At 38.3% G+C, this 17,276-nt stretch overlaps 3 protein-coding genes across 4 annotated transcripts in view; all 3 read left to right on the plus strand.

Annotated features, from left to right (window-relative positions):
- The first annotated feature begins 3,037 nt into the window (after nt 1-3,037).
- eloca (elongin C paralog a) lies at nt 3,038-4,410 on the plus strand. The gene is made up of 4 exons (XM_072450734.1): nt 3,038-3,052; nt 3,554-3,577; nt 3,702-3,845; nt 4,044-4,410. Exons 2-4 carry the CDS (start codon nt 3,574-3,576, stop codon nt 4,232-4,234), a joined length of 339 nt encoding a protein of 112 aa, XP_072306835.1. The 5' UTR covers nt 3,038-3,052; nt 3,554-3,573; the 3' UTR covers nt 4,235-4,410.
- A 467-nt stretch (nt 4,411-4,877) lies between these two features.
- ube2wb (ubiquitin conjugating enzyme E2 Wb) lies at nt 4,878-12,239 on the plus strand. The gene is made up of 6 exons (XM_072450735.1): nt 4,878-4,981; nt 5,749-5,840; nt 8,055-8,157; nt 9,895-10,050; nt 10,129-10,204; nt 10,282-12,239. The coding sequence occupies exons 1-6, from the start codon at nt 4,949-4,951 to the stop codon at nt 10,293-10,295; spliced, it is 474 nt and encodes a 157-aa protein (XP_072306836.1). The 5' UTR covers nt 4,878-4,948; the 3' UTR covers nt 10,296-12,239.
- Nucleotides 12,240-13,370: 1,131 nt separating this feature from the next.
- Nucleotides 13,371-17,276, plus strand: part of stau2 (staufen double-stranded RNA binding protein 2) — a 48,818-nt gene continuing 44,912 nt past the window's right edge. Inside the window, exons 1-5 of one of the 2 annotated variants that reach the window (XM_072450738.1) lie at nt 13,371-13,490; nt 14,734-14,947; nt 15,162-15,292; nt 15,381-15,540; nt 15,880-16,015. In XM_072450738.1, coding sequence (XP_072306839.1) covers nt 14,743-14,947; nt 15,162-15,292; nt 15,381-15,540; nt 15,880-16,015 — 632 coding nt within the window. In that variant the 5' untranslated portion in view covers nt 13,371-13,490; nt 14,734-14,742. The remainder of the gene's footprint in view (nt 13,491-14,733; nt 14,948-15,161; nt 15,293-15,380; nt 15,541-15,879; nt 16,016-17,276) is intronic. The other variant, XM_072450737.1, reaches the window with a different exon arrangement.

Consider the following 17,276-nt stretch of genomic DNA (forward strand, 5'->3'; position numbering starts at 1 on the left):
ACCAATCTGACAGTTAGCTATCACATTACTTTATCCAGAAACCATACCATACCGCTCAAAAACTTAATGTAGGCCTTAACTCCAACTTGTCATTTAATCGTGTAGAATATCAGTTACTTTTCTAATATGGCAAAGCATGCTAGGAAAGGTTGGGTTGCACATCTATAAGTGGATAATTATAACCCAAAACCTTATAAGTCTTTCATGTACATTTTGCGTTTTTAGATTTGAGAAGCATCAGATTTTCTTGTTCAGAAGTGTCACTTAGTCTCACTGTTCCTTCCAACTGTAAAATGATGGGAAATTTAGCCTACTCAAAATTTCACAGCATCTCCGAAATGAAACACAGATCACCGACTCCTCTTGCTATGGCGAATTAGCATGAGTTGTCACTTGTATAAAAGTAACTGTCCCTCCTCGGCTAAAATGCACTTGTGCTTCTAAAATAAGATTGAGGCTTGTAAGCAGTGACTGGCATATCAGTAGCAAGCCTGTTTTTCAAAAGACATCAATATTAGGGCTATCTTCTTACCATGCCACACATAGCAAGCTTAAAACACTTCAACTAGTCTATTTACATAAACCAAACTCAGTTATAAAAGCATGGACGATCAGGCTGTCAGCCAAGGTAAACTATATATGTTTGATTATTTAGAGGCACATTTTATATCATTAACACTTGAACCTTTGTCTCATTTAATCATTATTAGTATAATAACTGGGTTTGCCCTAGTTGTGCTCAAGCAACTCAATGCCTTCTCTTTTAGTAACTGAGCTGTGACAAATTCAGGAGCACATACTGGACAATCTTACTGTGTTTTGCTTGTTTTTGTCTAAATCAGTGTAGCCTATAATCATTTAATATCGTTGAAAGATGAATTGAAACCCCATAGAATTTGATAATTTTACAACTAATATACTGTATGTTCTTCTGTTTTGTATGGCAACAACTCATTAAAAGGAAAAAAACTGTCTTTGGATCCCTGTGTGACAGCTACCAGAATAAAACGACAAATGACACATTTATGTTAATGTCAGGAAAGAGCACGCCATTTTCACACCCGTACTGCACGCATCTTGTACGTGTACATGAATTATGCACAGAATCATAAATCACCAGCTTGTAAAAAGACTGAAAGTAGATTTAACAGTTTAGCAGCTGTTGAGTCTGTCACTCACTCCACGTAAGTGAGCGTTCAGCCACTGGTCAGGGTCATGGAGCTTCTCTGTGTAGTCGCAGCTGGTATGAATTCCAGACTTTGTCAAGAGTCAGATATTGAATCCCCATTCAAACATAGTTAGACCAATAACAAGACACAATACTGTATCTGATATTACCCTCACAGACCATCAATTCTGATCAGATGTTACCCTCACAGATCATCAGTTCTGATCTGTTTTTACCCTCATTGACCATCAGTTCTACATGTCTCATATCTGCATAATTGCAGATTGAAAGAACAGAATAGAAGACTTTGTGTCACTGTGGGCAAAATGGACAGTAGCCTCAGAGTCATTATGACAGGCCTCTCCTATTTTCCGGATCTGGATTGCCTGAAGCAATTCTTGTCCTGTCTTTGCTTCTGACCTGGTTTTGTTTCAGGGCCATTGTGATATTCACAATCTCCTCTGCTTACAATTGACTTAGTGTATTAGTATTTTTGTGGAAAATAGTCTTTTACTATGCTTCATTAATGGCACCAACAATTGAAATGATTAAATAATAAAAGTTCTAAGCTTGATAAGCTACTTATTAACAAGTTAACATGTAGACTTGGAGTCACAGACATCAAAAGGTGTCTCGGGACTTTATCACTTGGCATGGTAAGTGTGTTTTCATATTTAGTTTTTGTTTGAGTGTGTTAAGAGGGCCTGTTCTAAAGAGCCATGGCCTCCCCTAAAATAGAGCTGGAGCAGCTGCAGTGGGGTGGGTCATATCAGACAGACTTCAAAGCTGTGCCTCTGCTCACTTGCTCTAATCAAAGCATTAATAGAGTAATGGGGCACTGTGGGTCAGTGATTGTCTTTGCTGTTTATGTGTCAGCCCCCAGAACTTTTCCAAAAGTAAAGGTGCTACTCAAAGGTGGCAATATAGTAGCAAAAGTTGACATCTAAACTTCTATAGGATGGATTTCATTAAATTTGATGGATTCAGCTTGATTTCAAGCATTCTTGTAGAAGAGTTTTGGGAGATACTTATAACGGGGAGAGCAATCGCGCCCAAGCGACAAGTTATAGATTTAACACAGTCCAAAAACACAACTCAATGCAAGGAGGCTCAACAGAGGCAGTTAGAGCATATAGGCTAAAATAAGGGATGAAAACCCTGATATCAAAGTCGGGGGAGAAAGCAGCTGCAAACAAATTGCACATGAATGCAATATTTTTTTCAGTATATGAAATGGACTTGCATACTCTGGCCTGTTCTCAATGCCTCAGGTCATAAACCGAAAGCCTCACGTTACCTGTCATGAAGCACCATGGCAGTGACATTCATGCTGCATCTGACTTAATTTGCTTCTAAAAAAATAAAGATTCCAAATTAAAGCTCAATGGTTATGAGCATGGACAGTAATCCTGTTCTGCCGTATTACAGCCTCAAAGTGTTTACTGTATTCTGAGACACGGGTGTCATCTAGTGGACTGATCTAGGATAGCATCAATTTGTGGCTATCTCCTAATTAATTGTAAAAAATTAGGCTATGTGCAATTGAAAATTAACAAAATGGCTAAAATCAAATAGTAGACTTGGCTAATTTGATCCTTTAGGCCCACACAAAATTACCTATTTATCTCATTGTATGGATCATATTTAATGTAATTTGACACGCTTTCAATTATTTTGAACATGGGAGATTTGTAAGGGTAAAGCTTGAATTTTATTTATTTATTTTACTATTCAAGGCATTTTATCCGTGGGAGAACGTATCTAGTCTCTTGGTGTTGTTTCTGGGGGGAATCATTATCCTGCGGACAAACTTCAACAGCTGCTGCGCCTGCTACTAACATCGGCTAAAAGCGCAGTCACTTCTCTATTTCCCCCAGCTGATTGGTAAGAAGTTGTTCTTGCATTTATTGTGACAATTATTGTAGTTGTTTTCTTGTGCTCATTAATGGGATTTTATTCAAAACGACACAACTGTTCATTTAATCGTCTTTTCAGGACTGCATTGCTAACAACTTAGCATTGCTGTTGCTACCTAACAGTATGCTTAGCGCTAACAGTTTACAAAATGATTGTGTTTTTCAAATAGTTGGCTGAATAGCAGTGTTACGAGTTCATTTAAAATCTTATGGACAAAACATTACATTTTACGTAGTATAATTTTGATTGCGTTTAGGGTGGTTGGCATTGCGGTCAGTGTTCGTGCCTCAACGTTAGAGACTAAAATAAGACAATGAAAAAAATTGTAGGTGCTTGACTAAGGATGGATGAGAAGACCGTAGACAAGACATACAGAAGCACAAGCACCAGCATATCTGACAGGGATAGTTTATACCTCTACTGTTTTATGTACTTTATGACGGTTTTTTTCCTTTTTTTTTTCTACAGGGTTGTAACACTGAAACATCATGGGTAAGTTAATAAATGATGCACCAGCTTCTTAAGGTCCAAGAGGAATTAAAACATGATGGAAGTTTTGTTTTAGCCCACATTTATCTTATGGTTGTTAACACAAAGTCACTGTGCTGTCTTGTAGATGGTGAAGAGAGAACCTATGGTGGCTGTGAAGGTCCAGATGCCATGTATGTGAAGTTAATTTCTTCAGATGGCCATGAATTCATTGTGAAACGAGAACATGCATTGACCTCTGGAACCATCAAAGCAATGCTGAGTGGACCAGGTAAGTTTTGGCAGTGAAATGCATCTTGTATGTGTTACCATGTTGTATGGTGTATGTTGTACTGTCACTTTGTTATATTAAATATGATTGTGTTTTTAGATGCATGTATTCGGTAGCACTGACTGTATCTTATCAAACATGTCTCAACATCTTTTATGTGCATGTAAAGAAACTTGTTTAATTTTATCCCTTTTGCAGGGCAGTTTGCTGAGAATGAAACCAATGAAGTGAACTTCAGAGAGATTCCTTCTCATGTCCTGTCCAAGGTCTGCATGTACTTTACCTACAAGGTCCGATACACCAACAGCTCAACAGAAATCCCTGAATTCCCCATTGCCCCAGAGATTGCACTGGAATTGCTCATGGCTGCAAACTTTTTGGATTGCTAAAAAGATATTCACTTGATAGGTATTTAACTTGTTTTTTCATTCATTTATTTTCTACCGCTTGTTCCTTTTTGGGGTCGCGGGTGACTGGAGGCGACGCCAGTGACTTTGGGCCTTAGGTGGGGTACAACCTGGACAGTGGCCAACGGCCCTGTGACGAGTTGGTTTTTCATGTAGATCATAAAACCGAAATGTGTTACATTTGTTTTTTTTTGACTTCCTGTCTACATTGTAGTACTATTAAATGATACAATTTTAAATGACTGGAGAGGCTGTGTTTAAGAATTCAAGAATGTTATAAATTACCCTCCCTTGCCCATCTGCTGTTGTCACCTCACTATTGAATCTAAATAAAACATTTGGTGAACTCTTTCGAAGCTTCATTACTGCTTATTAATGCATTACAATTCATGCATACAAGGTAACCACCTGCAGCATCAAATAGCATTATAATGACGCCTGGGCATTCGAGTTGGATCAAGGTTTGTAATCTTATTAGGGGAATGCGTAACATTTAAATCGTGTCTGTTTTGACAATGGAGTTCTGTAATATGCTGCTTGTACTTTATAATGAGTAAATGGTAACATCCAATTATATTTCAAGCTAAATGAATGGAGAAAGCGTAGGCTATGCGTGTTCCTGCATGGATTGTTGTTGTCTGTCAAAACAACGTCAGTCACGTGACTCCCTGACGTACAGCGCTCAGCTCTTCTCTGATGCAGGGGGTTTCCATCATGGCGTCGATGCAGGTAAGATACATTTGACAGCGATCTCATATTTAAATCCAGCATTAACATTGTTTAGGGCAGCAATAAATCTAACTCCATCTTAAGTATACGCTAGTTCCCTTGTCGTGAGTCTATAGAGTGTAAAGCAGGGTTCTTTGTAATAAGCTGTCAACAGTTAGCGCTCGGTGTTGCTAGCAATACAACTAGCTCATCAGCACCAACACCTTCAACCTTATACGCTTCCTGATACAGAGTTGTGTGTGTAATAGTGAATACAACACCACCCAAACGCATAGATAATTACATCAGATATGGGACACAGTAATTGGTGATTTCACCAGAGGGTCCAATGTTTAGGTAGCGTTGATATATTTGGATTTAACCTCCTCGTTCGTTGCTAGCTTACGCCACAGTACGCAGATATGGTAGTTTCAGTTTACTGTTAAGATAAACAGGTGCATTGCTTGAGCAAGATATGAACTAAAATGTGCCTTAATGTGTGATATATTGTCCTTCCCTCCATAACGTAAAGCATAGAAGGTGATTTATTTATTTTTATCTTTAAAGGTTACCAATAATCAGCGGTTGATTTGAAGTGCTTAATCCTGTAGCGTTATTCATTGGCTTGGACATAATTCTAATGTGTATTTGTCATTTGCCATTATTAATAATCTCTGCTTTGCTATGAGTGCATATAATTTCCATCTATTATATTTAATTGAGCGTCGACCTCTATTTTTCAGATTTTTAAAAACGATTTATCTTGTATCACAATTATTTTTTTACAGAAGCGGTTACAAAAGGAATTACTAGCCCTGCAACATGATCCACCCCCAGGAATGACACTAAATGAAAAAAGTGTACAAAACACAATAACACAGTAAGTATGACCTTAAGAGAAACATTTGGTCACAAATTTATTTTTGAACAAAGAGGTAGAAGAGATTGTTGAGAATGCTCTGGTAATGTCCAGATGGCTATTGGAGAGGAGAATTGGGGTCATTTCACAGTGACTGGCAGCCCAGACACAGCTGTAAAGTCTCTCTAATGCTTAGTGTTCATCCTAATAAATAATTAATCAGATGGTATGCACCACTTGGGCTTAGGTAGCAAGAAACTGAGACTGCTGCATATTGGCTAACCGCTACTACTCTCCTTTTAGACTTCAATTCAGTTTATTTTTTAGCGCAGCATTCGCTTCAAAGGGCTTCACAAAAGTGTAATTTGACAGTTAGAAAATCCAACAGTGAAACCGGCATTGGTCAGACGTTAACCAGCATTCACAGGAAATAACAAATGGATAACTGTCTCAGAACAATCCAGTTCTTGGACCCTCCTTCACGGCAAGGAAAAAAAACACACAGTGAAGGAGAAAAATCCTTGGTTGTGACCTGAAGCTTGCACTACAAAGCTGTATAAGTTGGTTAGCAAGGTAACTTCAGAGTTCAGGGGTACTACGAAGATGGTTCACTTTCTATCAGGGCAAATCTCTATGGCAACATGCCGTGAACTCCAGGTGATTTGTAGATGGAATATTCACTTTATCTTGGATAACACTGTTACATTAAATCTAATTGTACAGAATTAACCACTATGTAATTGTGCGCATTTGGTTGGTGCTGTAAGCTGTTATAGGCCCATGTTTCATGACTTAAACACATTTATGCATAAGTCTTTTTATCCATTAATTATATTCAAATGGTCTTTCGCTGCAGTGCACACTCGTGGTTGTGATTGTCGACTTCACATGAACGCAGCACCTGAGTTTCCTTTGGTTTACCTTTTACCTCTTTTCCCGGTATACCATTGTGATTATGATAGACATTTCCTCACGTTTGAAGTCCGCTGCTGTTTCCATCTCTATAATTCTGATTAGTCAGCTGGTACTAACCTTGTTCTGTGCACATGGAGAGAAAATCTTTGGTTGACAGAGTAAGTTGTAAGCTTGCGTCATAGTACAATTTATCCAGAGATGCTCATGTCTTGGTTAGTTAATCCAGGCAAGAGAAACTTCCAGGATTAGTTTAGCAAGCTTCGTAGTACAGGCCCCTGGAAGAACATCTATTTGCAGATTCAAAGAGTTCACATCTGCAGCGCCAGACTTGGACTCTTCTCTGCTAATGAGTGTGCAACCTCTTTGAATGCATTGCATTGTATGTGAATGCATTGTTCCCAAGACAGCATTTGCTGCTAATTTTGGATACTATTGAATCAAGATTGAAGTAAAGTCGTGCTTCACATAAGTCTCCCAACCAGTTTGTCTAGCTTTTACGCTGAACCAGAATCCTGGATTGGTTGATATGTGTGGGTGTGCTGTTGTTCCATTCATGTGTGAAAAGGGCTGAAGAGATGTGTGTCCTCTTTAAGTTTAATTGACCTTTATCTTTTATTTATTTATTTCATATAATAGACAACAGAATTGTAATACAACTAAACATACAAATAATCAATTAAAAAAATCACTGAAACAAGAGCAATCTTATGTTATTTGCCCCTTGTATCTTGTAAGTGCATAATTTTCTCCAATAAATACCTCTAATACTTGCTGAGCTGAACCACCTGTTCTATTATTTTTCTTTACACAAATAGAGAACAGATGATATTCAGACGGAGCAGGGCATCTGAAGCTCAGTCAGCAATGTTCTGTTACATGTTCCAAAATAGATGTGGTTCACAATATTCAATTCAAGTATCACATTTTTCTAAAGCACTGAATGACCCATGGGGGGTGTAAAATGTCACTGAAATGAGTCTTGACACTCCTCACTTCAGACTGCAGGATATCTCAAACGCTGAATAATGTGCAGGGTAGAAGTAAATTGGCTATTTTTTGTGTTGATTACAGATGCCAAATTATATTTACAGTGTGGTAATTTGAATTTCACAAATGTATAAAATAAGGACAAATAACTGGGCATGACATTGATGCAACCATTTATTGATTACCAACTGAAAAGAGGTCATGAACTCAGCTATTGTCACATCCAGTTTGTGGACAAGATTGGCGTCAAATGATTATTTGGCCTCTGTGTACTCTCCATGTTAAAATCTGTATTGTAATTGTGCAACATTTTAATGCTTGTGTCATTTCCAGGTGGATTGTAGATATGGAGGGAGCCACTGGCACACTGTATGAAGGAGAAAAATTTCAGCTGCTTTTCAAATTTAGTAGTCGTTATCCTTTTGATTCACCTCAGGTAAGTAGCGTGTTTTCGCGCTGTTGAAATGTTTTCTTCTTTTGACAAATACTTCCTTTGTGGTTAAACAGGTATAATCAATGACATAAATACATCAAACTAAAATTAAAAAATGGTGGTCTGTGCAGTAATAATAAGCACAGAAACTCCACAGCAGCAGATCAATAGCTCAGGCACCAAGTGGATTAGTTTTACTCAATAAGATAAGATAAGATAATCCTTTATTGTCCCACATGGGGAAATTTCATTGGTGCAACGCAGGTAGATACAGAGGTAGATACAGAAGAACAGATCACTTATAGGAAGTCTGAAAAACACTTTCAGTAGAAGATCTCCTATAAATAAATAAAAACTCCCATAGACAAATAAATACATAAATACCATTGCATGTGATCCCGACAGTAATTGCACATGAATATGTGTCACGACAGCACATAGATTGCACATGAAATAATCCTAATTCACTTAACAAGTCTACCTACCTGTCTAAAAATAGTACAAATAATAGATTTGTGAGATTGTGCTGACAGATCCCTCAAATATCTCTTTAACATTACAATGTCGGTGTAATCCCTCATTCGTCCAGGAGTGTTCCATTGTAGAAAAAGCTAGACGTTTCGACTCTCTTGGATGAGAGTCGAAACGTCTAGCTTTTTCAAAACTGAGTCCAGATGACTACAACTGAACCTTTTTCTACAATTAACATTACAATATTACAATCATAATCATAATAACATATAAAACTATATAATAATACAAAAAATCTCAGCACTATTAATGCTGCTACACACATTGTTATTAACCAGTTTCCTGCTTTCCCCTTCAATAAATGCATATAAATTCTACACACATTGTTATGTTTGAACTATGTGCTTCCTATCTCTGCCGTACGTCCTGTCTGTCGTGTGAGGCCTGTTTGGTGCCCAGGCAGCTGTGACCCATTGTTGTCCTGCATGAACTGCTTTAACCACTCAGACGCCCGCCATCATTTGGCTTTGGGACTGCAGGCTTTATTAAACACCATACGCCTACCAGCTCCTGACTATCGATTGTATTAGTGCAAAGTGACAGGTTTATTTATTTTTGGTTTGTTTTTTTAACAATATATTATTCTGTAGTTTGTTTCTTTCTATAAACCTGAGCCTGGCCTCTCTGCCCTCAACTCAGAGCCCCATTTCAAAACTTACACAACCGTAGTTTACAGAAAAGTCAGATAAATGTCATATATTAATGAATAATTGCCAAAATTGCCCAAATTCCTTTACCAGGAATACGTGTGCATTTACCAGCAAAACCTATGTTGTAGTTCAAAATTATGTATATGGATATCTTTATGTCTGTTGTATATAGTTAGATTGTAAACACAGTTGGTTTATATTTGCAATGACAAGCTAATGCTAATGCTTAAAACTAATGCTAATGCTTAAATCTAATGCTAATGCTTAAATCTAATGCTAATGCTTAAATCTAAGCCATGGTAGATCTCGCAATGAAAACCTAAATATTTAAAAAGTAAATATGGCCACTGAGGCACAACGAATTATCTGTCCTGATTCCTGTAGAAATATCTATGGCATTCAGACCATTTACCTCAGGATTGCCACAAATCTTTTGCCAAACATTCCCTGGATTGCAGGGTTATCGTCGAGCAAGTGTATTTGGAAAGTGAACTATTGGTCTATTAAATAATTTCAACTAATACACATTCATAAAGGTGTTGCTTGGTATTTGTTGCAGGTAATGTTCACAGGAGAGAATATACCTGTCCATCCTCACGTGTATAGCAACGGTCACATCTGTCTATCTATTCTAACGGAGGATTGGTCGCCAGCCCTCTCAGTGCAGTCAGTTTGTCTTAGCATTATCAGCATGTTGTCCAGCTGCAAAGAGAAGGTAAGGGCTGATCAAATACATGCCACGCACAATTTGCCAATATACTTCCTGTGAATTAATCGAACTCTTCTACTGCAGAGACGACCCCCAGATAATTCATTTTATGTAAGAACGTGTAACAAAAATCCAAAGAAGACAAAATGGTGGTATCACGGTAAGAATCGTTTCAATAGAAGCTTTAAGTTCACAGTCATGTCAGTGTACTTCTAATGTGTTTACCTCTGTTCACAGATGATACCTGCTAATGTACACAAACTTTGTAATACATGTAGAGTAAAAGGAGTCCTACTGAACTACATAAGCACTTTTTAAATCATTCAGTCTTTGAACTCTGACCTGTGACTGGCACAGTGGACTACATGCGGTGGATGCTTCGGACTGCAATTTTCTTAAAGTGGACGGACGCATGTTTTGGTCAGTTCTAATATAAAGGAACGTTTAATCCACCCGGAACGGACTGGTAGTAATGCAAAGAGGAAGCATTCATCGTAAGATAGTTATTCTTGTTTAAAGATTAGCATTGTTCGTTTTTCTTTTTCTGTGTGTCAGGGTGCAGTCTAAAAGGTCCTTGTGCTGTGCAATACTAACTGATGGATGCATGCTTGGGCCTACAAATCCAAATTGTTTTCCAGGAGGGATTTAACTGACACAATCCCAAAAATAATGCTTCATCTGTTGTTTTATTTTCTACTATTATATGCACTGTGAAAGTAAATACAGAATCGGCACTAGCAGATCATTTATCCTAAACTTGCAGATGCACCGTTGAGAAGTCCTCCACACGGTTATGTTATGATGTGCGTTAGATTTGTAAGTATAGTTTTTCAGACGTTAGCGGTGTTCCATCTTCCATTGGACGGACTTGAGGTACAGATGGGAGTTTGAAATGACGATGGAGCTCTTAGTCAGCTGACACAATCTTACAGCCAGGACGAGCGCGTGTAGTGTTCAATATGTTGAGGCTTCAAAGATGTACAACTGCGGCTCGCTTCCATTTAACGAATGTGTATCCATCATCTGTTTTTAATTGTGTGGATCTTCAGTTTATGTTATGCTTTAATTCTGTTTGATTTTTGATGTCAGTTTTGTACTTTTTTTTCCCTCCCATATAGCTTAAGAGTTGGGTCAGTACAGTTTATATTTTTTATTTAATTTAAGCTTTTGAGGTCAGAAGGGTAGGGGAAAAGTAGTGTCATGATGATAAAGGAGTTTGTGATTTCCTGGTCAGAGTTTTTGGCTCAGGTACTTTTTTCAATATATAGATCAAGTCTAAAAAGATAACCTATAAAATATTTTGAATTATATTTTCACCAAAAGAGACTGTTATGTTGTAAAATGGTAACATGTCTGAAAGTTATTGTACAGTATATATGCGATTGTTGGATTAAGTAAACTAAATTAGCAGAGGTTGCGTTTTTATTTATAGCACGGTGGTGATAATAATAGGAGTGCTATATTTCAGTGAAGTTTTGATTGCTTGTTATTAGGACGTGTACAGTCATCTTGAAACACAAATTTTAAGTTGTTTTTGGTGGGGGTGCATGTCATTTTAAACCCTGCTTTTTTGTATTGGCATTGGACATTTTGACAACTATATGTCTTTCCATTTTACTAATTATTTATGGATTAATATGATAAAACCTCATATCTGGAGGCTGTGTGGCTCTGAGGTCTTTTTGGGCTGTAATCACTCCATTCCTAAATTAGAGTTTATCGCCATCCAGTTTAAGATACTTGAATTTAACATCTTTGTTTTGCGTTTTTTTCTAAGGTATTTTTGAGTTTCATGAATGCGTGAATGTTATACTGTAGAGGAGATTATTACAGCACATGGCTATCCAACTATAACTAAAGAAAAGTCAACTATTACCAATGACTTTGTTTAGCTTCATCGACACTGTATCTGTTGTAAGGAAAGACTTTGGAATTGTATAACTGCAGTCAGAACAGTTTGAGCAGTAAATTAGTTTGATTTGGAAATGCTTTGAGTGAATTTGTTACTGGGGATTTGATTGTGTCATGTTTTTCCCTTTTTCTTTAGTTCACACAGGTTGTTTTGAGTGATCAACAGTAATGAGGGTGTGTTTATTTATATTTTGACATGTGTTCTGGGATGTTCAAGCTCCATATAATAGGTGCCTGTTCATTTTCATAATCAATAATAAAAACAAAGATTCACTTTTATTAAAGATTGTCCTGCATTTTTAAAAAATATTTCCACACAATGTAATATGTTTTACTTGTGTAACAGTTTTTTTATATATAACAGAACTAATAATTTCACCGATATTTTTGATAATGTGCTCAACCATGTCATCTTTGGTTCCAACCAGATCTTTAGAAATCACTATAGTCAGAAAGAGTTAAAATAGTCCTTATACTTGGCCTTTTTTGTCATTTGTTTATCTATGATGCATGCCACTATCATAAGAAAGTGCTGTGTTGTTCCTGTCCTGGGAAGAAAGACTTGTCATTTTATGTTATTAATACAATTAATAGCTGAGACTAATTTGAGATGATGTATTGTGATGATGGGCACAAACTTCACTGACTGGATCTACCGTCACCAACAGAATGAGGTAAGTAACTATGTATTTTTAAAGTTTATTGATGATTCATTTTGAGTAAATGTATTTGTTGGTTGTAAATCAACTAGTAAATCCTTTGGTTAGACAGTGTTATGAGTGTTATGAGAAATACATGTCAAAATCTATTGATTAGCGTCATCTGCTGGTCGTACTGAAACGTTGCCTAATTATTTTACAGAACGAGATCAAGCTAATATTATACATTCTGTGCCTTGCAATCTGGGAATATTGGCCCCACAATCCATTTGCCCTGTTTGGGATTGGGATTTTGCTGCTTTGCAACTTCAAATAATCAAAGTACAGTGGTTTATTTATTTATATACATTAGTCTGGTTATAGGCTTTAAGAAAGTTGACACATTTGCAGTTTGCAGTGAAGCAGAATTCACCAAGCGTTGGATTGTTCACCCACTAATAGGGAGCGTGAGCTGGGATTAGACCGTCGTGAGACAGGTTAGTTTTACCCTACTGATGATGTGTTGTTGCAATAGTAATCCACTTGCAGCAGTTTGCAGTTTCCTATAATAATAATAATAATAATAAAGTTGCATTTTGAGGGCCGAAGAAGCGGAGCAGGACGAGACCATTAGACAGCGCGGGGGTGCGCAATTCATTCAACAACCAATCGTAAAAAACGCTTTGCAAAATCCACCCAGAGTGACTTATAGTTTGCCCATAAAATGAAAGGCACTCCTTTTAAAAACAATAGACCAAGCTACCCTAAACTCTGTCAATTTAATGTTTCAATAGTTTGTTTGTTTGACTGAATAAGGTGGTCTGCCCCCACTTCATCCAGTTCTCTTTAGTGTTTGCCAATGTTGGAGGTGTAACTGGGGTCTGGCCCTGGACAAAGGTAAAATATAAGCTTAAATACGGTCCCTTTATCGGTGTGTAGTGTTCAGGGCATTGGCCACACAGCTGTCAGTCCTTGTGTGGTGTCGCGGGGTCTGAAATGTCCCAGACTTCGGCGGAGGATGGGCCGTGTGAGATGCTAGCACCACCGGGGCCGTGCAGCCATGATGAGCTCTCACCGGCTAAACTAGCGTAGCTGGAGGTTGCTGCAGATTTTTACACAATTTGGTCGATTGCAACGATTAAACCTATACATGCATGCATCGTTACTGGCTCTTTACTCCTCATCGTAGTGACTGACATTTGCATTAAGCGTCAGTGTTGTGGGCTAATGGTCTTTAGCTTCTGCTTAGCTCCCACTGAAGCTCTGCATATCAACCCTCCGTTTCATATTACTGAGCAGCTACACTGAGGAACACACATTTCCTCTGTGTGTGTATCATCTAGTCATTATCACTGCCCGAATATTTATGTTCGATTATGAATAAGCCAGTGTATAGAGGCGGTATCCTAGAGGTAATAAGCTATGTGCAGGTTAACGCTCCTTCTGATGATGGAATCATTCACAGCATCTCAATCATTTCTAGTGAAACCATCAGGCCTGCTCAGAAAAGAAGAAAAAGACAGGGATTGATTCAGGTTTCATTGTTTTATAGTCTCCAATATAATAGACATTGCAGTATAAAAAAAACAGAACATCTAGACAAAATGTTGTTTGGAGGTATAAGAACTTGATTTAATGTCCCTTCTTTGTTTTATAGTATTAAATTGAACTATGTGTTACATTGGGAAAATGTCAAACAAATAGAAATGAGTACTGCTGTTGCGGTTTAGTCCAAGTGTTGGTGACAGCATGTAATTATTTACTTATAGTTGTCTTTACTTAGTGTCTGCATACACCGTAGCTGTATGACATAAAAGATAATCAAACATCCACTGTCTTATTGGAGCCATCACTGGACTACTTTTCTGGAAAGCTTAGCAGCAGTAACATGAGCAAAGCTCCTTCTATAAAGGGACATTGTCTGGTTGTATTAGCCTTTGGATCAGAATGTCAGATAGGCCCAGAGCTGCTCAGTTTGAAGTCTGCCCTGGCTTTGCATGCAACTTCACTAGAAACTGAACTTCCACAATAGCAAATCTGTGCCGGGAATGAATACTTTCAAATTGTATGTTGGGATGTTGGGTTTTTGAAGAGAGTTAGACACACTGTTCACTTTGTGCATGCTTTTGTTGTTTTCTAGAAAAAGAGCATGGCTCAAGTGAAAGTACAGTCCTCGGCACCCATGGCTGGTCCCGGCCTCTCTCCTGGAGCTCCTGCAGTGGCCGTGGCCAGCCCCGGAGCCCTGAGTCTGCAGCCCTCTGTCAACGGCACCAGCCCAGCCCCAGCCCCCACATCCGGCTGCCCTGCTCCTGCAGGCGGATATGGGGACACCCCTGTGTCTGATTCACCACCAGGTACACATTGTACCATCACAATAGCACATTATTGCACTTACAGTCACCAAAGTGTAGACTGTTAACACAATGTCAAACAATGAATCAATCAATTCAATGTTGGCTAAAAAAAACTGTAATTCACAATTTGTATTATTTTTATTATTAATATTTATTATCATGTTATATTATGTTAAATGTCTTCGGTATTGTTTTATTTGTTTCTATGTATCAGGCCCATCCCAGGAGAACATGGCAAACCCTAAAGAGAAAACTCCAATGTGTTTGGTGAATGAGTTAGCCCGTTTTAATAGGATCCAACCACAGTATAAGCTGCTCAATGAGAGAGGGCCTGCACACGCAAAGGTAGTGCTTTTGTGATCTACATTTATCATACAAGTATAATCAACACAGCATTTATGCTCAAATGTCTTTCTGTAATGGCCCCTTTTAGATCTTCACAGTACAACTGACTCTCGGGGAGCAGGTCTGGGAAGCTGAAGGCACCAGCATCAAAAAGGCTCAGCACTCCACTGCTGCCAAAGCTCTGGACGAGAGTGTGCTCCCCCGGCCCGCGCCACGCTCTCCAAAAGTGGACATAAACAGCAACCCAGGTACGGCCATCACGTCATGATCTAAATGTCTCTCGTCTCAATAATGCCTTCTTAATGATGTACATGGTGCTATTTTTTATGTTATGTTTATATTTACCTGATTTAAATATCTGTTGTGTCACTGTGACACTGGTGAATAATAATGATAATTTAAAAAAAAAAGATTACTAGAATGAAACACAGGACGGTTTGTAGTCTTTCTTTTGTGACGCACGCTTTTGTGATTTATTAACATTTTTAATATCTCTATGTAATGGATCGAAATATATATATTCATTCTAAATAAGTACGATATACACATTTTGGCAATCTACTTCTTTGTTACTATGGCTTTTGCAGGCAGCATAACACCAACAGTGGAGCTGAATGGCCTTGCGATGAAGAGAGGGGAGCCTGCTATTTACCGGCCTTTGGATCCTAAACCAATGCCCAACTACAGAGCAAACTACAACTTCAGAGGGATGTTTAACCAAAGGTAAGCAATTGTTCATTACTACATGTACTAAATTTCCAGTTGTTTGAATTACTTCTTCTGTTTGAGATGTATGGCTGCAGAGTTAGCCTTGGTACTAGTATTATGAGGACATATATTTCCAATGGCCTCATCCGGCATTGTTTCTTTGATCCCCCTGGTCTCAGATGTGTGTCGGTCTCGGACCCTGCGCCCCATATGTTCCCAAACTGATGAAACGTGGTGCCCCTGTGGCATCCTCTTACACTCAGTCTCTGTCAACCTCCTTGTTTCCTTTTGACTTTGTGTCTGCTTTACTGGAGCCATTCAACCATTTCACCAGCACCATAAAAGTGTCACAGAGCTGCAATTAATGATGAGCTCTCAGTAAGTGATGTAACATTACTTAGACGGGTGGATACGGTGGACTCCAGAGGTGTTTGATGTTATCCATCAGCCAGTGACTAACCAGTGGAGTGTGGGAATCCCTATGCCTCCTGTTATTTAGGGCTACATGTAGCTACTTCAAAGTGACAGTTAAGTCTAAATATTACTGAACATGAGAATGTATTAGGTGGTAAAGTTCTTGTTGCTATATGTATTTAAACAGCAAATTCATACAATTTCATACAGTTTGAAAAGAGGTAAGGTATGTGGCCTCAGGTAGACTGGGGAATAAATACATTGACTTGGAATTTGCATGAGCTAACTCACAAAGTCCCTCTAGGTGGCAGTGTTTCCTCATTTCAGAACCATGTTTCTTGACACTGATGTTATAGAACACCCATTTTGTAACATAATTTCTGCTATGTAATGCATACTATTCAACTAGTACTGCCTGTAGTTATATTTCTTATGAATAAAATTGGTATTGGTAAAAGAAGAAGAGAAACGTGTTTGTTTTTCTAGCTAAATTTTGTTCCTAAATTCCTAAGGCACTGCTTTCAATTGGTGAATGTGTAGATATTTGACAGAAAAATGCACAGGCAATGCCAGAAAATGTGATTCAGTTGCTGTGTTGGATAACTGTGTCTTGTCAGAAGATAGTCTGGCATCTGGCTCACATCTTCTTCTATTTGATCCGTGTAAGAACAAACAGGGGGTGCAAGACAAATGTCTGAGGGCTAGAGCTGCAAATCTGTTTTCCAGCATGTGTCTGTCAATGTCATCTGTCACTGTGATGGCTTTTGTGACGGGGGTTTGCTGCCAGGACAGAGGAGTCGAGCGTGTGCCAGGAGCACTCTAAACACTTATGTCCAACCAAGGTCATCCATGTTTCCACAAG

This window comes from Eucyclogobius newberryi, unplaced genomic scaffold, assembly GCF_026437365.1.
Source record: "Eucyclogobius newberryi isolate DKJ021-1_F unplaced genomic scaffold, fEucNew1.0.hap1 SCAF_18, whole genome shotgun sequence".
Lineage (NCBI taxonomy): Eukaryota > Metazoa > Chordata > Actinopteri > Gobiiformes > Gobiidae > Eucyclogobius > Eucyclogobius newberryi.